The sequence below is a fragment of the Arctopsyche grandis genome, chromosome 11 (assembly GCF_051622035.1).
Source record: "Arctopsyche grandis isolate Sample6627 chromosome 11, ASM5162203v2, whole genome shotgun sequence".
In the NCBI taxonomy this organism is placed as follows: Eukaryota; Metazoa; Arthropoda; class Insecta; order Trichoptera; family Hydropsychidae; genus Arctopsyche; species Arctopsyche grandis.
Genome location: NC_135365.1, coordinates 187,482 through 215,474, shown reverse-complemented (window position 1 = coordinate 215,474; position 27,993 = coordinate 187,482). Strand labels below are relative to the sequence as shown.

Here is a 27,993-nt window from a genome sequence, read left to right as displayed (position 1 = left end):
CAGTAGCTACGAATGTGAACTCTCTATCTCTCCTTTTCTCCTCTTTCTATTACCATAAAAATGCCCCCAAACAAACTATGAATACGGAAATATATCATACGAAAATATACCCACTCGTGCATTAAACACTTACGGCCACCATATGGCTGCTTATGTATTATATGTATTATACATATGTATATTTTATTATCAGTTGAGTCAATTTCATGTTGTAAGCCGTATCGCATAATACAAGTACGACAAAATAATTACTCACGACGTCATAACCTTTGACCCTGAATTTCATATTAATCATTATCGTATCACTCTTTTCCTCAGTCAAGTGTCGTCATTCGATCAGAAAACACTAAATATTGCAATTTATTTTTAATGTAAAAGTTTTGAATAAGAAATACATATAATGTCTCCTCCCTTCAGTGGAAATTTTACGATGTCGTATTGTATGTGCGTTTTGTTAGTAATTTTGCAAGGATTTCATGTCAAATGTGGCAGTGAAGAGTCGATTTTTAGAGACAGACAAGGAAATTCTGTCAGAACTGTTAACAATAAAGCATATTTTCAAAAATCTGGAGAGCGGGACAGCTTACCGGTTAGTATATCTATGTACACATTTTAATAAATATTATTATATTATAAACGAGAAAAATCATACGCAGTGACCATTTTTACTCTTATGCACAATATGCAGTTTTATAAACAATTCTAAATATTCTAGTAAAGGCTATACTAAGTATGTACATACATATGTACATATACATATACATATATTCATATAAGTTTCTATATACGTACGAGAAAATAAACATATGTATCATAATAGTATGTATGAACATATTTTTACACACATATTATTAAATCGCAGAATATAAGTATTAATATTATGTATGTATTATTCTTCCAGAATTTATATAATATACGAAAATTTACTCTTGAACTTTTTTAATATAAAAATGGTATTCACATAATGATTTAATTGAATTCTCACTTACATATGTATTATATATATATATAATACACATATTAATACGGCGCGTTTGTTGAGATCGCTTCAACACAATGGACTGAATATCAATTTTTGATCCCTAATTTCAGATTCTCACTCAACAAAACCACAAAATAATCAAAATGAAGGGCGATTCTCAGAGAAGTTACCTGTTCTTCTTGAGCGGAAACGTCGTGGGTCGAGTTTTAAACCCATACGGAAATTTATACGTGATGTTTACGAGCGACATTCGCGTTTGCAACCAAACTGTCGTCACTATCGAACTGGTCGACGGATATATAATCAACGACTTCAAAATAGATCATTTCCTAGGAAGCATGGAGTTGAAGATGGGCAACTACGGCAACATACAAATCAAACGGAATCTCTTAGCTTACATGCTGAGCAAATTAGATTTCGCCAAAGACACTTACTACGACGACTATTTCTGTTTGGCCGAGAATAGGCGAATCTTTTCTGGACGTTATGTCATGCAAGAAATGACCACTCGGATACCTGAAGTCTTGCCTCTGACCATAAACTATGACGTTCGCAATTTACCCAACAACAACAATGACGATGACAATGTCGACACAATCGTGGAAGACATTGTCAAATTCCACGAAATGGTGATGGATAATTATGCATTGCAAGTCCAAAATGAAGAAAAAGGATTTCCCAACTGAACAGATTGAGACAGAGCAACGAATTGAGCGGAAAATTTGAAGATACGGTGGAACAATCCAAGCGGAGGATAAGACACAACGATGATTTCAAAAGATATTTAAGGACGAAAATTTCTAGGCTGCAAAGTAAGCATTATTGTAAAACATCTTTTATTTTACAAAATTAAATAAATTTAATGAAAAAAAACAACAAATTAAAACGTCAGTGATTATGCGTTCATTGTTGAGAAAAAATTGTCATTATAAAATACTTTCTAAAAGCTTTCCATATAATTTCTTCCGAATAACTAAATTCTATTATTTTTCAGGAGGCGATGCATCCATAAAATAAGATACATGTGTTAACTGCAGGAAGAGAGAGTACATAATTAAGATGATGTACACAAATTTTATTCATTGATAATTTCCATTTATGAAACGACTTGAAGATATTATTTTTTCGTCGATTGATCATCAGAACAGCAACAGTATTTATAGTTGAATAAATTAACGATTGTTTATTGTGTTATTCGTTGGTTTTCATAACATCAAACGAACGAATTAAATTTTGATAATTATTATATTATATTATAATTACCAGACGCGACGGCGGTGAAAGTTGTTTTGGTATTATTTTCTAAAATTTCAAAGAAAACCCCATTTATTCTTTACACTTTTACGGAATGTTCCACTCATGATTGAATATTTTCTAATAGGTATTTAATGATGAGCAGCCTCTTTTGTGTGTCTACATTGTAAATTTGAACGAATCTCATCCAAAAATACGATAGAAAGACGAGGCACAAAATAACAGAAGAGAAATTTAGGACTTTTGTATTTTTTGTTTCTCTCGAAGATGTTAATCGAGAGAACCGTCCCATTTTGAACACGCGATGTCAGTACTAATTCATTATACGAAACGTTTAATATTTATAATCCGGATAAACGGTTCGTTATGCATCGCAGTCGCAATAGTGGTACTTAACTAATTAGTCCAAATCGCTACACATAAATCAAACTGAATTATGACCCAGGAATACGTTCAAAATTCGACATTTCCAATACGCAAGAAAATTCCACTGGATTGTGGAATTTCACAGCGTTCTTAAATCAATCGGACGCGACGCGTCATCGGCACAATAATTCGTACGTCTCTCGGGCCATTGTTTCACCGAATTGATTGCAGGTAAAATAATCGCTTCGCAAACAGGATGAATCGATGTTTTTTATTAACTGTCGTTCCGATGCAGAGGCAATATTTCATAAATAAATACGTGCAATGCATTGGAACGCCTCAAATTTCAAATTATTTCAGATTGTTTGTTATTAAAACAGAAATCGTCCTTCTGTCGTCAGACATGGGCTGAAAGCCCGTTGATAAACGACATATGCCATTGATTCTGCATGTAAATAGTTATATATGTAAATGTATGTACATATGTACATACGTGTGGATCGTAAGTCTTTCGACACTTTTCGACTTTGATCTACGTGAATCTGAATAAACGCTGAATATGTACGTACCTCCGCGTGACTCGCTCAATATTTCATTTCTAAACGTAAAAGACTATTTTCGAAGTGTAAAACATCAACATTTACATTCGCCTCGTATTATTTATTACAAAACTACACGATAATTTATTTGTTCAAAATGTAGGATTTATGTGCGGCAATAAAATTATACGTTAAAAAATTCGAATATAAGACGTTTTGACTTCACGACCGAAAATATCATCACGCACGTATACATATATTTAAATGAAATGATCTTATATAATTAGAAACAACTCACCTGAAAAAGATAATTGAAATATGAAATTACTAGTTGATGTGTGAAAAATTCAATAATATTATAATTGTGTGCACTCTGGAGATTGCGGGGGCTATAAACAATTTGTCACCGCCGAAATGCATCCAATTTGGAATATCTAAGTAATTAATTTAAGAGCCAGTGGCGTGCGAGGGGCCGGATGGTCAGTTTTGTCTTTTTATCGGTTGAGCTTTTGCCTCCATTAATTAGAGCACAGTGCATCGCGCGCAATACAGAACGCTACAAAAAAACATTCTTTTTTTTTTCATTAAAAAACAGTAAAAACGAAACACGTTTGTCGTACCTTCAACTTCAAGAAATCCACAATCATTTTGAAAGTAAATTTTGGAATAAACAAAACTAAATAATATACCTAATAAGAACGGTTGTCAGTCGCTTCTTATGCTATTATTTCGCAAATTCATAATACCGGTTATAAAATCTCTGAATCATCCCGTTCACGAGTAGTGGATGCAGTGAAGTGCATCAGCCGATGAACGAATGCTTTGAATTCTTTGAATCTTATCTGTGCCGGCCGGCCCTTTAGTATAAATCTTCCACCAGAATGCTCGCCGTGTGGCTTTCAAATCATTAACGTTTACGCATTTTTCTTCACACGTTAAGCAATATTTATTTACCGAAATTACCGATAGCAACCTACATTAGGTTGCATACGTATCTAATTTCAATTTTTCATTTATAATCCACGAGGCTACCGGTTCATTTATCACTTATTCACTTTGTCGTGATCTGTCGTGCAAAGGGAACCGGTTTGTAGCACAGTTTTGGAAGCTACATAACAAAACATATCATATTACCAATAAAATTTCCAAACACCGTTCAATTGTGGCCAGGAAGATACATATCTAATTTTATACGTAAATAACTTTCACAATAATTCATAGGCATGCCATCAGATAAGTCAGTGAAGATCAATCAAAACGTTCTCATTGTTTTGACAGACAAACGAATATCTATTTGTAATGGATTGAATGAATGCGCCGGATCGAAACATTTTAAATTTTATGAATTATTCATAAGAAAGTAACGTAGTTTTGATTACTTGATAGACGGAGGTGAAAATTTAAATAAACATTGCAATATCCTTTATAATTGTTTTGACGAAGCAATTTAGCATAGTGACGACGGGAAGCATTTTTCGTTATATGTATGTTCATATGTATTATTTTCAAATAAACCATTGGACGAGATAAATCCTTACAAAATAAAATGATATTCAAATTTAGAATGATCTTTTAATACCATTTTTAAATAAAAATCCATTTTTCCTATCTATCTAGCACTCAAAAAGCTGTCATTTTCTTGTCGGCGAAACAGAAAATTTGGCAAATGTAAAAAATAAAAAGAATATATATTAGATATTTAAAATCATATTATTAACATATTCAATAATAATATTGAGTTTGTAAGACACCGTCGCGTCGTCACGATGATAAATGTCAAGCATATTTGTCATATTGGCGATTAAATGATTTTGAAAGGCCATAAAAAATCTTATTTACAATCATCTAGCATCTGTGGCCAGCAACTTATCGCTTAATGAAACACTCATTTCTTAATAAATTGTATTCGTCGTTCCGATAACCATAGATAAAATTTTTGAGATTCAGTTCGAATAATCAAAATATATTTAATTTAACAAAGATTTCATTAAATTTATAGCATGTTCATTGCTAATCTAATTGAATTTATATAAATACATTTTCATCGAACAATTCTCATAATAGTTAATCGATAAAAGGCAAAAATTCACTATAGAATGTTGATAACGTTAAAGAAAATCACAATAAATATATGTACATACGGATACAATGCGGTTCACGTAAAAAATTCCGTTCTTATAATGTGAGCTATAAAATGAATAATGTAAGGTCTGCTTTTACGCTTGTCTAGATAATTTATTTTCGGTATTTCACTCATCCTAATCTAAAGAAACACACCATAAATTACACACATACATACATACATATCCTTCTCACATCCTGAAAAAACGACCACGTTCTATTTTAAATAACTCTCAGGTGCTTTTATATCGCATCTGGAACTTCTTATGGCGGTTAATCTATTTTTAAAGATTTGAACGCACGTGCATTTCGAACGATGCATAATTTACAATGCTAACATTACACCAATCTAAGCGACAATTTACCAGAGAAAATTAACTGGAAACGATTGGATAATTACTTCACGGGTTTTTTTTTACCGAAAGGAACCTATTAACCTTTCGAACCCGTCTAATTAGTCGATTGCCGAAATCTCGTGTGAAGCGAGAGCGATACGTTTAAAAGTTGGTAGCGTTTATTTATTCGTCGATCTTCATAAGAAAAGCGTACAAAGAGGAGGCGTAAAGTCGTATTTTAGTGTAGCTTATGTGAGAAATTTTCTATTCACACAGTCGAGAAGACTTCAGGAAGTTGTGCATTAGTGTCTGGAGCGGCCGTTTCGTCGATTTATGTATTTGTATTGAAACCAGAGCGTGATCTATTGAGACAACATGTAGTCCAAGTTAATTCTGGACACAAAGCCCTACTACGATATATGTACATACATATGTAATACGGAGAAGGTCGATCTTTGTGTGAAAACGAAAAACCCATAAATGTCTACGTACGCAGATCCTACATTCGAAACGATTTTTGTTACGCAAAGATAAAATTATTCCCAGTGAATCTATTCGTTATAATGACGCATACATCCTGGTTGAATGCACATATCTCGTATTTCCTGCAGGCATGTCATATAGGTACACGTGTATGTATAATACGCACACATGTAATGTATCTATTACAGTAAAATTTTACCATACTCACACCAATAAATCTGGAAATCCATACATACATATATAAATAGTTGAACTGCGGTATCAATACGGAATTTCCACAATAAATCAATTTTTATCCCGAGTACTCGAAAGATAATAAAAATGTGACCAACCCATGATTTTATCTATGTCTGTATTTGAGGAATGTTAGAAGGTCACAAAACAAAATTCGATAATTAACCATACATACGAGTTCACACATACCGGTTATGAGAGCATTTTCCGTACAAATTGAGCGCAAATGTAGGGAAATTTACACAAGACAAAAGCTATACATAGCTTGTTATTAAACTTAAATTTCTAGATATGAAATTACAGATCAATAAACCAAAAGGTTAATAAGAAAATACAAAAAAACCTCGATTCTCTAGAGTAAGAGTACTACTTCCGGTACAGGTAAAAATATTCAAAAAATATTAGGTTATAAAATTTATAATTTCTATTACAGGTAAAAAAATTCAGTCCGATTCAGTTAGTGGTTTGGGAGATAATTTAATTAAAAAACTTTAAAAAGAGGACACCTACATATGAGGGGAGGTACCATTTCCGGTTAACTTAAAAATTTACGTCTTATCGATAAGAATTTCAATAAACAATACTAAGTTTCAGTTCGATAGCACTAACGGTGTTCAAAAAATCCCCAAAATACACAGACACACATTTTTTCTAGATCATAAAAACGTAATCAGTGATGGATTCTGAGTTTGAATCAGTCAAAAAATCTCGAGTTCGAATTTTCGCATGATCACAAAACTTCATCTATTGTTACTACGTACATAGATAAAGTAAAATTACAGTGGTTCTATACGTACATAGATAATATTTTAATAACCAAAAATAAAATAACTCTTACCAACTATGTATGCTTCTCTGAAAAGTACAAAACATATGTACATCATTGCATGTAGAAACGAAGGATTAAAAAAATGTTGTGAAGATGAGTCTTGAAACAGTCGGTTGTGTGCTTACACGGTTTTGACATTTCTGGCAATTTGAAAGGTGAATATTTGCCGTTCGCATATCGTTCAGCCTGCCATGTCAGTGCAATAGATCGTGAAAAGATTAAAACAATGGATCTCAACACCGCAGGAGTCAGATACATAGATGCAATCTCATCAATTATTCATGAACATTACTGCTGCATTTACGAACATGCACGAGCTACCATCAGCTTCTGACTCCTGACTCCTGACTCCCCCTGACTGACGGACATCGGACGAACCGATCCCCAGATACGATATGTCAGACATCAAAACAGCCGCAAATTTCTCGTAAAAGCCCCGTCCCGACTCTTTGTTCGTCGACGAGCCAAAATAGACGCGACTTCGCGATATACATATGTATGTAGGTACATATGTACATATGTACATGTATATGCATGTTAGGTATTATAACTCTGATATAGCACGTACACGACTTGACCGATCTATATTTGGAAAATGCGGATATATTGTATTATACAGTACAGTACAGTACATATTACAGCCAATATTCAATATACGTATGTACATATATGCAATGTCTATTCGTTACACGGCCGACAAATAACGGAAAACTTCCTCTTTTCAAAAGAGTTTCGTCTACGTACCTATTTTTTGGAATTTAATTCTTGAAGCGATCTGAAATATACATATACGTTAATTATGAATAAATTCGAAAACTGGACAGTGCATTTTATACCTTGTATTGTGTGCACATACTCGTACATTCGTACATATTGTAAATTTAAATCACGATCATAAAATGATCATCAATTCTCTGGCTCTCCATCATAAAACATACTAAATTCCCGATCCATAGTAAATAAAAATGCTAAAGTTTATTCACGTGTTGAATACGCATGCACTACGCCGCGTCGTGTCCCTTTAATAATATTATGCACATTATTATTATATAGGTATATGTATATAGTATATAAATTTTTTCAATTCAATTTGTACACATACATATGTACGATCAAATTTTTTATTTTCTGTAGACGTTGCAAAATGTTTTGGTCCATACATTTTGTTTGAATTTTGTTTTCTTAATAAATAAATAGCTGTACTAAATATTTCAGGTTTAGCCAATATTATGCGTAGATTGTAATAAAATATTTTTTGAAAAAGTGGAATTATTGTATGTAAATTTTTATTAAGGAAAACTTTCTTGTCAACGTACATAGTTTAGTATCAGTATATGTAATATTTGTACATACATACATACATACATATGGATGTATTATGATGTAAATTCCTTCGAGTATTCTTTATAAGCATCAAACGAACATTTCTTTCATTTGGAGAATTTTTCTCTGTAGTATATTTGATAAACATTCGAGATAATATAATGCAAGTATGTACATATGTATGAATTACACATACGATATTTAACTAAAAACGTATATATGTACTTCATACTTTATTTGAAAGCTACATAAATACATATATACATATCTATTAAAAAAATTTCGCTGTTTGGATGATAATTAATAGTTTAACCGATGCTATGGATGTACATACATATATAAGGCAAACTTATTATTGTTAAGATATACCGTCTTAAAAGGGTACTAAAAAATTATTTTTTTTGTTTTATTTTATACAATTTAAACGTTGCATATTGAAAACAGTTAATTAAAAGCGGATGAAAAGCTGCAAGTGTTCGTCTTTACTACGGATGCCATTTGGTATTATTATTATGAAATTAAAATAATGATAAAAATGGTTTTTTAGATTTTTCAGTTATTTTATCATGCTTATATGCATGCATTGTAAATAGGTTTTTAAGCTATTTTTCTTATTATGCTGTAAATTAACATTAGAATAATATAATACTATAAAAATGATTACTAACAAAATTAAATTAAAATCGTTAAATAGAAAATTATCAGTAGATCAGTAGCTATTAAAATAGATATAAGATTTGTATTGTGAACATAATTTAGTAATAACAAAAAGCATTTAAAAATCAAAATCACAAATATGCATGCATTGGAATTTAAAAAGTGTGTACATATATTACATAAAGTACTTTTGTAGCTAACCTAAATGTTATATATTTACATACGTATGTATGTATATAAATTTTTGGATTGATTCAAATAACGAATGAGAAATAATATGTATTCACACAAAAAGATCATACGATGAATGAACTTTTATAATAAATGCTAAATGAGACTAATCATCAAATGAAATTATTTGTGTAGGTCAGCCAGTAGGTATGGCACTCAAAGAGAAATAAAAGATTGAAATGTCTACAAATCTACCTCATATGTAAGTACTCGTATATTATTTTTCCACCTTTATTCCAATTTTTATAGAGTAACGGCACTGCGACTAAGTTGCGGTCGAATCGGCTATTTTCACGTACGTACATTTTCTTGCAGCTTTTCCCCGGCTTTTCTCCATGGACCGTACATGTCGATAAGTGGAAACTCTAAGTATAAATGACAGGCGGAAGTCGGGATGCCCCAACATGAATTTTGTATGGGCCATTGACTGAACTACATACATACATACATATGTATGTACATGCAATTGAAAACCACAAAACATGCAATTGAAAACAAACAAAATACGAATCCAACAATGCAACGAATACTGTCCACTGTCGCTTAAATCAATCATACCTCAAACGTGCACATCGGAAAATCAGAATGCAAATTTATGGCATAATATTTTTGGCACGATTGTTAAATTAAATTAATCGACATGTCAAAACGACATTTCATGTCAAACTAACATCTCTAGAATAGCTCGCACGACCCAATAGGGGTCCGCCCGGCAAATCAAACGACAAAGGGTTGCCAGTAACAAACTTGGAAAAATTTGAGGTTTCGGTGAAATCATAACCAGTTACATTTTCACTGGACCCTATCAGTGAAATTATAATTTTTGACAGTTGGATGATAGCGCGTCGCTTCACTCCTGTCCATTCCCACTCTCCTCATGTCCACACATCGTAATATTCATCTAAACACATCGTGATATCTTAGCAGTTAACACTTATTTATTTAAGGTTAGGTTAGGTTAGGCTAAGTTAGGGTTGGTTTTATTCATTTAAGATTAGGCTGTTAGGGTCGGTATTTATTTTTGTCAAATTTTATTTTTGTTACTGGCAACCCATTTAAAGTTTAATTTGCCAGGCGAACCCCGATTAGGTTGTGCGAGCTACATATTTTAGAGAGGGGCACTCTTTTTATTTGTAGGGCGAAATGCTTTAAAGATGGTCATTTGCATATTATGTCGTGATAAATAACTAATTTGTCTGGAAATAGGGCTATTATGCCGGGCCGATAAATGGTACCCAAATTTATTAGACAAACAGATAGCTCAGATGTTATTTGACGGTTTACTATCAGAATTTAACATTTTAAAGAATTTAACATACATATGTATGTATGTATATTGATTGTCTTCTTCATAATGTTTGTATAAAACTTCGAACCTTCTAATCGTAATAAAAAAATTAGACAAAGTTTTTCATTTATTAAAATTTCAGACCACTCGAAAGACCATAGCGGCGGCCATTAACGACAACCGAATAGAGATATTAAACAAAATATGGAGTAGTTTTGACTGCAGATCCAGATTAACAACTCGCAGTAGAACTCGTCGACGAAATATCCGCTGTAAAAATGATAGCGAATATAAGGGTTTTATAAGCAGAAGTTGCGAGCAAATCAGCCAGCCAGTTGGCCATAAGTTTGTCGAGATAAATTCAAGACGAGAGAGAGAGGGAGAGCATAGCGAAATGGTTGTCGACACAAAGAATGAAAAGCGCAATTACAATTGCAGCATCGTGCTGCCAACCCCCTCCGGACACTTCATTTTCCACCCCTTTTTCGCTATGGGGTGGGTGGTAATTGTGAGCCTCTATTTCGTCAAATAAACAAGACCGGCTCGCTTATTTGCCGGCACGTTTCGTGTTTGCTCAACAACAGAGCACTCGGATAACGTGATTTCAAAAGTAAAATTGCGCACTGCTTCAACTACGTACGTACATACATACATTTGAATGTACGATTTTTCTTTTATTTTTCGTATTTTCCACCAGAAACTCGTACATAATTGTTTTTTATCCCGTGCACTATTTACAATTTCTTGAAATTCGAATAAAAATTACTTTATATATTACTAGTGTTGTACCCGATGACATATCATCGCATGAGTGTTTATATTTAATTGTTTAATATGAAAAAAAAGATAAAAACTGCCCACCTACCGACACGCAAACAATATAAAACACCAATAGAAAAATTAATTAAATAAATTTTCAATAGATGGCGGTAAATTCTCTGCCAAGAGGAAACATTGGTAGCAAATAGTATATATAAAAGTTTTTTTTCTTTTGTTATTATATCTTCGTATACGTTTTGGCAGTGGTTTAGCTGTGACGTACATACATACATATGTATGTCGAAACAAAACGACTATTACAGTACGGCAAGCGTTATCTCACAGACACACAGACGCAGAATAGCGATATACATATGTATATTATATATACGTATATATGATTTATGTATGCAACAAAATATAATAAATACTTTGAAGGTAAAATTTTTTGCAAGAATTAATCAATAATTTTAGAGAACCATTATTAATTTGGCCTGTTCAGCGTTAAGTAATTTTCACATGAGGCATGCCAGGTGAATGTAAAAGAATGCGTTTGAAATATGTATAAAGTCCAACATTGAAAGGCACCACAATTGTAGCAGGGCGACAAATATACATGCATATGTACTGAACCTGGAAGTACATTCATACATACATACATACATATGTATGTAGATAGATACACTAGAAGCATTGTTTCACGAGGAAGTGTGCCTCTTAGGGACTAACACTAATGCTACAAAGGAAACAAGCCGAACGGAGACGTGTTCGTTGCGACTTGTCGCTGAAACGAAACGGAAAATAAAGTGAAATAAAACAATAAAAATAGTGCACGCAGAGGGGCGAAAAAAATTGCACAAACAGCGAGAAGAAAATTGATGGTGGCAATAAGGAAGGGTGTTTATTGCCTGGCGCCGTTGCAATGTGCGCCGCCCCTGTCGCCTTATCTCGTCGTGCCGCCCTGGTGCAATAAAGACCCGTTCGGACCCAAACTGCAACGCGGGCCTGCACGCTTAAATCCTTGATATACCGTCTACCGAACTCGTTCTACAAAAATACTTTTTTTGCAAAAAAGCGTACATGGTGTGGTTCACCTTTAACCAAATTGTAACAAGTTTATACTGTGCGAACTTTCCGCGTCGCGTCGCTCTCACGTAAGTGCTAGGCGTCGCCCGAGTCTACATTTCATAACACACTGTCAATATTTATTTTATTTTATTTTTAACATATTAGCCACAGTGACATTACATGGTACTCTAACACGTCTCTGTGGCCAGTCACACAATCATATCACAGCACTCTGGTAAGGTTTACTAACTCGTGGTAAGAATTCCAGGATTTTTGTGGCCCGCAAACAAATGTTGTCTATGTGCCGCTAAAATCATCTACTAACTTTAATTCAACAACACTTAGGTGATAGGGATAAATCAGGCGATCTGAAGATCTTGTCACAGCATTTTTGAATGTTAAAAGTTAATTTATTTTCGACAGACCAACTTAGCAGTGCATCTAAGTCCAACTAGAGAAGGACTGTGTCACTATAAGACTGTTTTAAAAAGTTTGAGGTCATCAGCGAATAAAAGATAGTCCGAATATTTTATTACTTTGGAAATTTCGTTAATTTTTATTAAAAAAAAGAAATGTCCCCAAATTGGACCCCTGAGGTACCCCAGAATGAGGAATTTGGGTGATATGATTATACTATAATATGATTCCGAAATTTAATTTAATCGACAAAATATTCTAAGAAATAGTAGCAGTTAGGTAGGTATTATGTAGGTAATCATATTATGCTATCCATTTTATCGTAACGGCCCAAACCTAATCCGTACATACACATACATATATACATACACATACATATGTATATACATACACATACATACATATATACATATACATACAAATAGATTTTTCGCATAAAAATATACAACATACTCGAAAACATATCATTGGATCACGTTTACGCGATTGGTAGTGCGTTATCAGCGGAAAACGCAAACGCGCGCTCTTTTTTAACACGTCAACGACCGCGTTTGCGCTACCGTTTGGATTTGTTATCGCCGGTTTACACAACGAGTCGTATCGACTTTTATGATCAGCCACTGTGTAACGCGTGCTACAGATACGAGAGGAAGCTTGTCGTGGTAACAAAAAATGTACACAATGCGGGCCTGCGGAGGCGTCGAAGGGGTCGAGATGAATGGAGGGCGATCGTTGTCATTGCCGTCGATAAAGTAGCTATCTGCTTCGACGGAGCGTGAAACCGAGCGCCACTTAACGGGTTGAAACGATGTGACGCGTTTGCACAATTTACTTTTCAAAGTATGTTCATACCTATCCAGCACGAACCGGTAACATCAGGTATCCTGCAAGTACGGTCAGTATTCTTTGGTGCATTCTATATGGACGCGTATGAATGCGTGAATGCGCATGCGCGAATGAAGTATGAATGCGTCCATATAGAATGTACCAAAGAATACTGTCCGTACTTGCAGGATACCTTCTGCTGTCGGTTCGTGCTGGATAGGTATGAATAGACCTTTACTCAATTTTAATTCTTACGAGATGGACAAGTACCTACATATGTACATATGTAATATACATAATATGTACTAAAGTATACAGTAGCACAGCACAACTGAGCCGCAACTCAAATAATAAATACGTGCATATGTAAGGTACACACGTGTAAATAAAGGGAATAAGGAAACACAATTAAAAAGTGTCATATAATTAGTTTAAATATTGTACAGGCGCGTGTGTATTTGGATAGAGCAAACTGTGAATCTACAATTTACACACACTTTGACGGTTGTTTAATTAGAACGTTCCGTTTTTTCTTATTATTTTATTTACACAGCGATAATTGGTATGTTTCTAATTGTTATAATTGTTATAGTTAAACTTAATTATTAAGAAATCACTTTGTAAAAAATGTATGTAAATCAAAATAACAATACATATTTTTGTATATATAAATTTTAATTTTAATGTTGTTTAATTGATGAAGCTTGTATTTATTTTATTATGCGGCGCATTGTTTACATTGTAGGTACGTGTCGCGCCTATTTTCAACGAAAAAACATAAATTATATATTGAATAAAAAAAAATATCAAAAATCGAAGAATGATCCTCGTAGATCTTCAAAGTAATGCAAAACACATAACTTTAAAGTTATCTATTATGGATTATTCCACTAAGTTTAGACAAATCGGAGCTAGAAAACATAGGCCAAATTAAGCGAAACTTTACCCGGGAGCTTTAAGAGTTGTCCCGAATAAAAGTCCTAATCCTAGTCCTTTTTATTACAAGCCTCTTTTATGTTTCCCTTCGCTCGTTCGTCTGACAACATTTGGATTTGATATCCTACATTCTTCCAATCGTTTTGAAACTTTGCCATTTTGCGCGGTTTGGTCAACAATATATGTATATATATATATATATATATATATATATATATTGATTGTGATTTATGAGTGAAATTTTGATTAACTCTCTTCCATTTGGGCCTTACAGGGATGTTTTGTATTTGTAGTTGTTTCTTACATATTTATTGAAACTGGCTGTAGGTGCAAGGCATTCCTTATGCTATATTTTATTTGATATTTTTACTTTATCTGTTATTATTAAATGCTATTTTTTATGTATGTATGGATGTATTTATGTTTATGTTTAATTGTTATTTTGTTTTTTTTCTTTTTTGTGTTATATTTTTTGACCATTGTGGCGCTTTAGGAATTCCTGTTATGCCACAATGGTCTGTTTAAAATAAATAAATAAATATTCAAATCAAATCCACCAGTACGATGGTAAAAAATAACCGTAATAGACAAGTTTAAAAAATGCAACAATTTTGACCATCTTGACGTCCAATGGTAATTTTTTGTATTTATTTTCCTTTCCGACACCCTCTTGCTTTGTCAGATTTTGGTTGTTTAAATGCCTATAACTTTTTCTTTTTCACACTTTATAACGTGTGCATTATAGGTTCTCATTATCTATTTTTTTTTACTTCACTCATAGGTTATATAATGAATGTTAAAATGTTTATATTATAATGGTGATTCGATATGCTTGTTATGGCCGTATACATCATTCTCAACTGTCATTGTGACATTAGTGACACTGACATCGCGCCGTACGAATCGGTCGATCTTTTTGTTTTGTTTTCAACTCGTTGACATGGGAAGTTTTTGGTTAAAGTATGCACATTAACCGGGGTACATCGAAAAGCCTAGAACGTCTTTTTGGTTGCATTTTCTGTGTACGTACCATCGCTCATCGCATCTCGTTCGCCTCTCCCGTGCGCCCGTCGAGACATCCGATTTGTTATATTTTATATACAAAATAAAGAAGAGGCTTGTTGTTTAAAAAAAATTTTAGATTATTTATTTAACTGATATCTATTATTTGCTTAATATATGTACATAGAAATAATAAAACGAGTAGGTACGTTTATTTAAGGCTTGCACTATATGTACATATGTATGTATGTATGTACATATGCATGCACGTAAATAGACAGAAAATAGAACGCAGATATCTATTAAACCATATGACCGAATCATGACCGCTGTAAATATGGATAAGACTAATGCAGATCGATTGATACAACTATAAAATCGACGATTATTTTCAATAGCAATGACCATCAATATTTATGGACGACATTAATGCAATTGAAACGATAGAAAAATTATTGACAGTAAAAAATAAACAATAAAAGCAGGATCTTTATTATGAGTTGTAATTATATGTACCTACATATGTGCATACGGTAATCGTATTGTATATATAAAATGTCACTTGAGAGAATATTGAAACGATCGATAGAAATCAATGAAATGTATATTTTAACTTTTTTTATCATATCTAAATACATAGATATATGTAGTTACTTAATAGATTGTATAAAATACGTACATGTAACATACATATGTACGTATGTAATTAGCCGTCGTGAGTTATGTAAGCGAAATAAACACGCGTGAACTTTTAACAAACTCGTCGGCCGCCCGCTCGCTCGGATACAAATATTTCGACAAACAAAATAATTAACGGAAACCCCTGAAAGACGTACGTATGCGAAAGCTCTGGGATTTAGACCCGACAAACTTCCAAATATATATCCCAAGTTTTCCACAAGGAAAATATTGTAAATAAAATTCTTTGAAATTTCCCTTCCGATCCTCCCCCAGCTTCCCCTACTCGCTAGCGATCACATTCGATAAACTTTAGAAAGGTATGGGTACAACATACCAACACATACATACATGTACATATCACTTAATTCTCGAACTCAATATGCGAGATTCAAGAACTCATCAAATTATTGCTGGAATTGTATCTTAAATATTATATTTATGACTATACGGCCTCAACAGTATTGTGTATACATACATATAATATTACATAGCAAATTAAAAGAACTGTTGTCAAAACATGTAAATAATTATTATAGTGAAATACCCAGCAAGTACCTACACAGCATGCATATAAAATATGGCACACATCACTGGTCCTGAAACCGCAAGTGGTTTTCAGATCTCCTCCAATTCCACTTGCCTTGTCTTATTTCATGTTTAATTAATTTTGTATTGTTAGGTATATTAATATCTCATATTCTGGCAAATATTATAATAAAAATCTTTGCCATATGATGATCTATGTACAAATTATACATGCGTTTATATTGAATATGTACATATATGAGTTAAAAAACGAAATCATAAAAGAGTAAGTGAACTCAGTTCAACTTGAACTATTTCGGATATCGTTCATATCGAAAGAATAAAAAATAAAATTATTTTTGATAGTACTTTAGTATGATTTGTGGCGCACTCACAGCCCTGGAAATAATTCACGGAGGAAAACGTTTTTTTATAACGACCAGTCGATTGATTTCAAATTTGTATTTCAGCGAATCACTTAGATTTTCTCGCGTCGGGAGTGATGAGAGGAAAAATTCGTCGGTAGGAAAAAAATTAAAGTAAAGAGAAAAAAACTTTTCCCACTCACCCTGAAGCGGTTTTCCCTTTCTAGTCACGTCTCCACCCCCCCCCCCCCCCTCCACAACCGTCCCTTCATCCTGCTTACTTTTCGACCGTTCGAGCGTTTTCTCTTATTAAAGGATAATTTCAATGTATAAGAAGGACTTAAAAAATGAGTGATTTTCCACACCTCAACTCGCTTTTCCTTTTGCTGTTTTTTATTTAATAAAAAATAGTTTAAATTTTAAAATCCAAATTGCTTGTATAAAATATAAAGCATTAAGTTAAAAATAACATTTTTCAAAGAAAAATTGCACATATGTACATATGTACATATGTATGTTACAATTTACAAAATAAACTTTAAGCTTATTCACATTAACGATTTAATTTATCTTCGGAATGACCGCTTAAGGTCATTTATAAAAAAAATGTTATCATTTCAGTACTGCAATTACACACACATTCGATCATTTTGGATGATTCAATTCTCAAATTCAAAACGATGATGATGATGTACATACATACATAGTCAGAAGGTCATGTTTTTACTATTTGACATTGACACCATATTAATAATATATCTTTTGAAATATAATATAATATATGAGATAGATCATGTTTTATACATATGTATTATATTAAAAGTACGTATGCACATATGTAAATATAATATCAATGACCAACATACATATATCGGATATCCTGTCATGCGACAAATATAAATATAATAGGAAGTTGGTGAAATAATACAAATGTTCTTTCATTAAAAGCGAAGTAAGGATTTAACATGGAGACCACATGCTCGAAAATCAATCACTGCATACGAAAATTACAAATACATACACGTTCACACATACCAGTTATGAGAGCATTTTCGATACAAATTGAGAAATATATGGAAACTTACACAAGACAAAACTTCTCCTTTCGGTTGTCGGAGTTTGTTTGAAATTTTTTTATTTCTTAAAATCACTATAAATACTATACACATATCAAGAAAATATAAATAATTTAAAAGGTCAAAAAAAAAATTAAATATTGTTTTAAAATAAATACTACTTCCAGTTTACGAATTCTGACCAAAACCTTATCAACTCTAATTTAGGACATAAAGAAAACAAATATAAATTTTCAGCTAAATATGTTCTGGGCGTGGAAAAAATCGTTGTCACAACATTTTTGACTTTTCTAAGAGGAAAAAATCCCGCTTCCGGTTTATTATATTGAGTAATTTTTTTTTATTTTCATCAAATTGATACAAGAATTATAATTAAATGTTTTCATGACGACCACACATGTTTAAGGGGTCGAAAAAAATAGCAGAAGAAAAATCGAACAAGAGTAAACTGCCACTTTCGGTTGAGGGATGCTTACCAAATTTTATACATAACTTGGTAGTACACTTAAACTTTTATATATGAAATTTCAGTTCAATAAACCTAAAGGTTTCTAACAAGAAATAAAAAAAATCGATTGTCTAAGTACCAGTGGTTTGGGAAATAATTGGATTCAAAAACTTTAAATAGAGGACACCTATATATAACAAAAGGTAGCATTTCCGGTCAACTAAAAAATTTACATAGTATCGATAGTAATTTCAGTAACCGATACCCAAATTTCAGTTCGATAGAACTAACCGTTTTCAAAAAATATCCAAAATTCACAGACACGTACACATTTTTAAAGGCCTCTTCTATGTTTCACTTTGCAAAAAATTGTTTTTAGATTATGAAAACGGGATCAGTGAGTTCGAATCAGTCAAAATCTCGAGTTCGAATTTTCGCATGATCACAAAATTTCATCTATTGTTACTACGGTAATTAATTATCTGAAAATAATAATCATCAAAATATCGATTGGGATTAGAAACCACTACCCCTCAATTTGTAATAAACGATCCACCACAAGATATTACTTGATCAAATAATAATAGAAGGCAAATAGTAAAAATTGATAAGGTGTTATCCTCTGAATTTGTAACACCTCATGGAGTGCCGCAAGGGTCCAAATTGGGACCCTTATTATTTATATTATATATAAACGATATTGTTAAGGTAATTAAGATGTGTAAAATACATTTGTTTGCAGATGATACATTGATATATATAATTGGAAAGAATGTTGATGTAATGTCTAAGATTTTAAATATAGAATTAAATTATGTGAATGACTGGTTGTGTGAAAATAAATTAAAGTTGAATGTGAATAAAACAAAAATGATGTGGTTGAATGGTAAAAATAAAAATATATTGAATGAAATTAGAATTGATGATAAGTTAATTGAAAAAGTTGAAAATATAAAATACTTAGGTGTATACATAGATTCAGGACTAAATTTTAAAATGCACGCTGACTATATAATAAAAAATGGCTAGAAAAGTTGGTGTATTATGTAGATTAAGAAATATTTTAAGTAAAAAAAGTAAAATTTTAGTGTTTAATTCAATTGTCTTGCCACATGTGGTTTATTGTGCCACTGTGCTTAATTTGTTTAGTGGCCAAGATTTAGAAAAAATGCAAAAAATACAGAATAAAGCTAGATTAGAGGTATTTTGAATGTGAGTAGATTTAAGAGTATTGGAAGTATGTTAGATGAATTAGGATGGATGAGTATTAGAATTAGTCTAAATATTAGTACATTGTCTTTTGTTTATAAGTTAGATCATAAGTTATTACCTAAGTATTTTGATGATTATATAATAAGGAATAGAGATAAACATAGTTTTAATACTAGAAATAAGGACAAACTAGTTGTAAGTAGAGTAAGAAAGAATAAGTCGGCTGGGGGTGTTTTTCACAGGGGCGTGCTCATGTATAATGCCCTCCCTGAGTGCGTCAGGTCTGCTAAAAACATGGATGCATTCCTGCGAGGTGCGAAGAGACACCTCTGTGAGGGACAGTACATATAAGTTAATTATAAATTTTAGAGTTAAGTATAATAATTAAGATGTATTTTTAAATTAGCTTGATAGCTAAAATATATATAAATAAATAAATAAAAATAAATAACATCTGCTTAAGGCTGAGCTAGGAAATGATCTCGACGAATAGACAATGAGACCGATCGAAAAGAATGAAGCAAGAAAATTGTCGAGAATGTCGACTGTCATTTGGGGATCTTGTGGTGGTTGGCTGGGAAGATTTATCAGGTGGGGGGGGGGGGGGGTCGCAATCTGATCTGATCTCGCAAGGGGGTTCGTCTCTTGTTTGATTTACGATTGGACGCGGTCGCGTCCGGTATTAATCTGATTTTATTGCCCGCCATTAAACGCGACCATTAAATCACATTTACGCTCGTTACAATACTTCTACGGTGAACGGAGAACAACCCCACATATCCTCCCCCCCTCCCCCCTCCCCGATCCCGAACAGATAAACTCACCGATGGCTTTTCATTGACTCACTCACTCCCCGAATATGAATATTTCATAGACGTCATATCAATTCGAAGACGACGTTTTATCGCTTCGAGATTTAGACGTCTAATACTCAACTTGTCATTGAACTCTTAAATTGAAGTATGTAGGTACGCTTAATAGATAAGAGACAATGTATACGTATACATATGTGTATATATGTATGTATGTAATTCAGTATTTATTTAGTTGCTCGAATGCAGTTGGAACGTAATAATGTCATGAGCATATGCATAGTCGATTTTCTTATTTAAATAAGACTAATCAACCGATGCGATGCAGTATATTTAATATTCAATTAATATTTTTCTACATCAACACTGGTCTTTCATAAATAAATGATTCGATTAAATTCTACAATATATAATTTTTGTATCGTATTCAGTTGAATTATAAAGCTTTTAATACTGTCTGTCGTATGAAAAGACTATTTATTTATTTATTTTTAAACAGACCATTGTGGCATAAAAGGAATTCCTAAAGCGCCACAATGGTCAAAAAATATAACACAAAAAAGAAAAAAAAACAAAATAACAATTAAACATAAACATAAATACATCCATACATACATAAAAAATAGCATTTAATAATAACAGATAAAGTAAAAATATCAAATAAAATATAGCCTTGCACCTACAGCCAGTTTCAATAAATATGTAAGAAACAACTACAAATACAAAACATCCCTGTAAGGCCCAATGGAAGAGAGTTAATCAAAATTTCACTCATAAATCACAATCAATCATGAAAACAATGATGAGCGCAGACTACCAGATAAATGGGTTAGAGTAATTTCCGACAATTTGCGCTCACTAAGGTGGAAAATATCACATTCAGTCTCGGCAGCAACGATTTCATTAAGAAGTCGGAAAGCTCTTGGAATAGGAGCCATTCGAAAAAGGACTGTGCGGGCAGGAGGTACAGCCAGCAAATGATGATGTCTACCACGCACATAGTGATTATGTATGTATGTATTCGAGTATGTAATGTATGTATGTACATACATATAACACAAACAACTTTTCATTTTCAAAGTAATCAACAACTTTAGGTTTACGATGTCAACAAAAGTTGAATATACATATATATCTTGTAAAAAGTTACATACATATATGTATACATATGTATGTATGTATGTGAGAAAACTCAATATCAATATTCGTTTTAACGCAGTATGAGAAATTACATAAAAGGTGGAAATAATTTCACATTAACTTCTGAAATAAAATTCTACCGATAAATATCGAAGAAATAAATTCAAATAATTAAAAAAAAATCGTATATCACTCGACCGGAATAAAAAAGTGGAAGACATAAATAAATCTAATTAGAACTACATTTGTAGTATTTTTTCACAGTGGTGACGAAACTACCTATAATACTCGTATTTCTGTGTCTCAGGCGTGCAAAGGAATTCGAAATTAAGTCTAAAAAAGAAGCTTTCAAAAATTTCAGAAGTGCTCTAAGTTCTTGTTATGTTATTTCTTATTGTTCATTTACTGACGAAGCCCTACATACAAACGATAAATTTTTAGTACGTGGCACCTTTGACATGCGTACCCTAGGTTTACCATCCCTGGAGTGGGATATCGACGAGTTTACAAGACGTTTTAACGGCTTATATATGAACGTGTTAAAATCCAAACTTCGAATTAAAAAAAGAAAACACCGTACATACCTATACATATATTTATTTTTAAAATGCGAGAATACCAAGAGATTATTAAATTCGTATAAATTTCAAGTCAACTCTTCGTTTTATTTTATTTCAGAGCCGCCAAAAAATATACAAGAGTGGCTCGCGATCAAATTTCACGACTAAACTTAGTATACATACATATTATACAGAATAATGACACGTTTTCATCACAATCGACTGTATTATATTTATGTGTATTTTTACAATGTTGTTTTTGCACAGTAAAAAATCTACATTGAAAATATGCTATTTAATTTCGATCAATCTCGAGTGGTATGCCGACCAATCTGCGAAATGATGCGGAGCGAAACGAAACGTCAATTGAATGAGATGTGAGTCTGCAAATATCTATATACTTCTCAGAATTTAAGCAGTTAAAATAGCATGGGAATAAATTCTAAAAAAACACTAAATAAATGTGAAATATATAAAATATTAAACGAAAAGCTGTGGATACTCTATTTCATACTATTGTAACTTCAACCGAATACTTAGATGGATTTAAAAGGAGTTTAATATGTCCATCGAATATTCATATGTATGTATATATACATACATACATACATATTAAATATCTGCTCTAAAACTTTTGTGTATTCGTTTGAATTTTGATTTGTCGAGCAATACATAAAAATATATGTGTAAAAATTTTGGCATTATTTTCCATGATTCAGTATGTGTTTGAATTGCAATAAAAATAAAGTAACAACCATGACAGTACACATGTATTTATTGCAGTTTTGCCATAGTGACATTACTATGGCTAAACAAATAAACTGATCGATATGAAATTTCAGTTCGATAAATCAAAAGGCTTTTGAGAAAAACATAAAAAACCTTGATTCTCTAGAGTAAAAGTACTACTTCCGGTTCAGATAAAAATATTTAAAAAATATAAAATTGTAAAAATTATTATTTCTAGTACATCTAAAAAAAATTCAGTCCGATTGAGTTAGTAGTTTGGGAGAAAATCGAATTCAAAAACTTAAAAAAAAGAGGACACCTATAAGGGGAGGTACCATTTCCGGTCAACTTAAAAATTTGAAAAAAATTAACGTAGTGTCTATAAGAATTTCATTAACCGATACTAAGTTTCGGTTCGATAGGACTAACGGTGTTGAAAAAATCCCCAAAGTACACAGACACACACACAGAAACACACACACATTTTTTCTAGATCATTAAAACGTGATCAGTAATCGATTCTGAGTTCGAATCAGTCAAAATCTCTAGTTCGAATTTTCGCATGATCACAAAACTTCATCTATTGTTACTAAGTACATAGATAAAGTAAAAAGAAAAAGGATACAAAAAAACAAATACAATAATAGAACACGTTACCATCTCAAATTAAATATGAATATGCATGTACATATACGAGAAGACAGTTCCTGTTCAGATGTATCAAAATATTAAGACTACTACTCGGGATAGATACATATAATATCTATGTAGTTAATAAGATGTCTCCTGGAGTATATTGGTGAAATGATTGTGACCAAAACCCAGGTAGAAGGTAAATTTAATAAATACTGCAACCTGCTACAGTACTTTGATGGAAGACCCGTATTCAATTTAATCTAAGCCGAGAAAAAAGCAAATGAAATCGTAAAAGATTTGACACGTGCAAACCGGCAAAGATATGATTTATTTCAAGAACTACAACCCAACATAATAAGACGCGCTAGATATAGAGCACGTATTCGACACGCTCGACTATATTCAAATTCGAGGTGTGCCAAGAATCAACGTATCATACTTACGAGTATACACATATGCATACATACATACGTAATATTATATTCATACGTGGTGAGACGATGACAATATAAGCCACGTACGACCGTGAACCTGAGATAAAATTGTCGATCGACGCAAGATTATGAGGCTAAACACCTATTTAAATACCGTCAATAAGATGCGATGTTTGGATACTAACCAGTGCTTTCAATCCCGGACTGACAATCCCGGACGAACCGGGATTACGGTGCTGGAAATTCGCAATCCCGGGATCCCGGTGCTGACACCGGGAATTTAAATGTGTTGAAATAAATATAACTATAATATAAGGGTGTTTGTTAGCTAAATGCAAAGCCTTAAAGGGTTAATAGCCTATATCATTTAGAACATTTTGAGACACACATACAAAGTCTTGCGGTATTTTTTAATTTCATTTTTAAAGATTTTTAGTAAAAACACCAAAATCTCATGGTTTATTGCTAATACTGCCCAAGTTAAATGTGGTATATTAGTCTATTATTATTTTTTTGTTTTTTTAATGTTTATTCAATAAAAAAAAAAATACAGCCATCTGTGTCAACAGAAAAAAATATAATAAAACAATAAGTTTTAAAAAATTTGTCAAGTAAGAAAAATCTGATATTTTTTTTGTATTTTAAAAAGTAACTAAATCTTTTTTTAAGAGTTAAAACCTTTTTAAAAACATGCCTGAATATTGCCCTTTCTTTTAAGATATCATTCATGCAGATGTTTTGCCAATTATTAGAATTAGGGCTTAAAAACCTAATTGAAGGAGTGCGCCGAACAAAGAGTTTTAACATTCATGAAGTATCACAAATTTGGCTTAGAAATACGCAATTGTTTTTCTTGAAAGACTTTCTTTATTATGTCTTTACCCACTTGAGAACCGGAGAATCGGAGCTTGTATGTCAAATTTATTAGGTATTTAACGCTCAAGTTATTCTTACTTGCCCGGTTTACAATAAAAATATTGTATCACATGTGGTGTGATATGTATGTATGTACCTACACAAACATCACTGCTTGCACATTGCTCTTTTTTATAATATATTTTAGTACACAAACCACATGTGATATCACCCGCGGTTAAATTTTAAGAAACTGAACATTTAACAAACATCAAATTTTGATTTATTTCACGAAATATTGATTAATATGCAATATGTAAACGAATATTATTCCGCGAATTTCCTTTCCGTTTTTATTCCGGTACAGTACGCTTGCGATAAACAAATTTTATATATGTATGTATGTACATAGTTACATATGTAATTATACGAGTACTATGCATACATACATATGTACTTATGTAGGTACATATATCACATTATTTTCTCTTTTTTTTTTGGTGTTCAAAGAAATAAACTCGAAACAATATGACGCTCTGAAGAGCGGTAACTTTTTTAATCAGATTACTTCTCTTGAAGAGATTTTAATTAGTAATTTTGTCGGAATATTCAAAAGCTGGCAAAAAAAGTTTCAAATAACGTTGTGAGAGCTTCCGTTTACCGTCATCGCGTTGCGTCGACGACGTAAAAAATGTATTTTAATGAAATTAAAAGTAAAACCTTGAATATTCTTACCTACTGGGACACAATTACCTATTATCAAACTTTTTTTGTCCTCCCACCCTCCTTTGATTCTTTTTCACTTAAAAACAAATACTTAAAACTACGGCTCGGCGCTCTTACACACACACATACATACCTTTATAAATGAGGAAATATAAATATTACCCCTATTTATTTCCCACTGCCTTTTTACAATGTGTTCTGTGACTCACTATCTTCGTGAAGAATTATTGCCATTTCCAAATATTTAATGTAATGTAATTCTATTTAAATATTTAATTTAATGTAATTCGAGTATTAAAGGAAAGTATTGACAACTCTTCGATTTTATCGGAACTTAAATTTTGGGCGCCTGAATGCGGTAGAGCTTTGCGTCGTCGCTTACTTTTCCAACATATTGTTGCGAAAACGTATGCTTTCAATAACTCGTCTCTTGTAAAGGCTATCCGGTTCCTTAATGTGATGATGAACAATTGTACTTGTTTGATTTTCATGTTGATGAACTGGTCAGTTTCATGAGATTCAACACGAGTCTATTTGAATAAGATGAATGATTGCCAAATTGTTAATGTTTTTCTTTTTTTTTGTAAGACTGGTGTGATGCTTTGGGGTAACCTGTCAGGTCATCTATCCATTTATATTATGTATTTTTTATAATAATTAATCAAATATAAATAAATACATATGATAAATTAAATTGCTCCGTCTTTCATTAAAATAACAACGCAACGCAACGCCTAGATATGTAAATCGATCGGATAACTTTATCACATTCTTACTAAGTGATTCTAAGATCAAATTTTCTCCACCATTTTACGCGTCCAATAAAACAAATTTTTGTTTTTTGATTGAACTAATCCTTTATAAAGCGAACCAACTACATAATATAATTGCGAATATGAATAAACGGCTCGCATTTTGTTTATCGAACGAGCGAACCGATGAAAGGCATCATAGCGGAGAAAGAGAATATAGTCGACCGGGTAGAGAGTTTCTAAATGCAAAAGCATCGGACATTGAAACCCGACGAATAAATAACGTGAAGAGACAGACGCTTATAGGAGATTAAGAGAGATAGAGCACAGAGCCCATTGTTCGCAGGAAGAAGTTCACGGCACCGGCAAAAGCAACAACAGCATCCAGGATACCGAACATCCAGGAGTACCAGTATCAAACCAGTTTGGATATGTCTTCGCCTTGCCAGATACATACATACAATATACAATATGTATATGTAATCAATAGCAATAACCGCGTGTACGTACAATAGAAGGTACAAACAAACCGAAATAGTATATGTATGTATATATTCGATGATGGGTGTCGTGAGTGTGTTTTAATTATTTCACCTGAGACGCTTGTAGAGCTCGCGATACATCTCTCCTGGGTCCATCATGTGTGGGAAGCTGCGATTCAGTTCGTTTAAAAAAATAAAAATAGTATCCGTATACAAGACCGGACGAAACGAATGTGTAGCGTGTTGAAATTTAGTAGTGTTTAGTCTTGTAAATATTGTCGTGTTTCCGACACTGAAAATTACTAAATAAATTGACAGCTCGTATTTCGTAGGCTCAGTAAGTATGTGCCAAAAGTTCGAGCGGCTATTTATTGTGCGTATTCGTTTTCTACAAAAATATGTACCTATCTACATACATATGTACGTATGTACAGATACGCCTTTGTGAGATAAAAACAGTGTCGTATTTACGTTGAACGCGTTCGTCAAAACAAATAATTACTGTTTGTTGACAACTTTTTGTTTCCTGAGGTGCGGTGTTTAAATACTCGAGTCACGTACATTGTATATTCTCAATTGATCTCCTGACGAATATTTTGCAAAAGAAAGGCGTCTATAAGGATAATAGTTAACTCTTTGGTAATAGTTGTTTGCACTTCCAAATTCTGCCTAGCTTTAATATGAAACCTTACATGTATCGACTTTTGAATATATTTTAGAAAAGTCTGACAGTGTTGCCGATTCAGTAGAATTAATTTGAGTTAATTTAGAAATTGTGAAGATTACAATTTTTTTAAAAATATTTCCAGTCTTAAAGTGGATGTTCCGACTTTTGTAATGACGTGTGGCAAACAGTCTTATTAACTGATTGTCGATTGGCATTATTGACGAGTTGGCATTAGTGTCGGCCC

General features: G+C 32.5%; 2 protein-coding genes across 2 annotated transcripts in view; one reads left to right on the top strand and one right to left on the bottom strand.

Moving 5' to 3' along the window:
* LOC143919074 (semaphorin-2A-like) overlaps positions 1-27,993 on the bottom strand; it is a 401,435-nt gene that overhangs the window by 362,718 nt on the left and 10,724 nt on the right. The window lies entirely within an intron of this gene.
* On the top strand, positions 272-4,702 carry LOC143918821 (uncharacterized). Its single transcript, XM_077440891.1, has 3 exons — positions 272-589; positions 1,093-1,794; positions 1,977-4,702. Exons 1-2 carry the CDS (start codon positions 401-403, stop codon positions 1,666-1,668), a joined length of 765 nt encoding a protein of 254 aa, XP_077297017.1. The 5' UTR covers positions 272-400; the 3' UTR covers positions 1,669-1,794; positions 1,977-4,702.

What these genes read in the sequence shown, in the direction of transcription:
- LOC143918821 (XM_077440891.1), top strand. Translation starts at nt 401, where the DNA reads ATGTCTCCTCCCTTCAGTGGAAATTTTACGATGTCGTATTGTATGTGC. An exon ending in GAGAGCGGGACAGCTTACCG is followed by an intron (nt 590 to 1,092) that starts GTTAGTATATCT and finishes CCCTAATTTCAG; the next exon opens with ATTCTCACTCAACAAAACCA.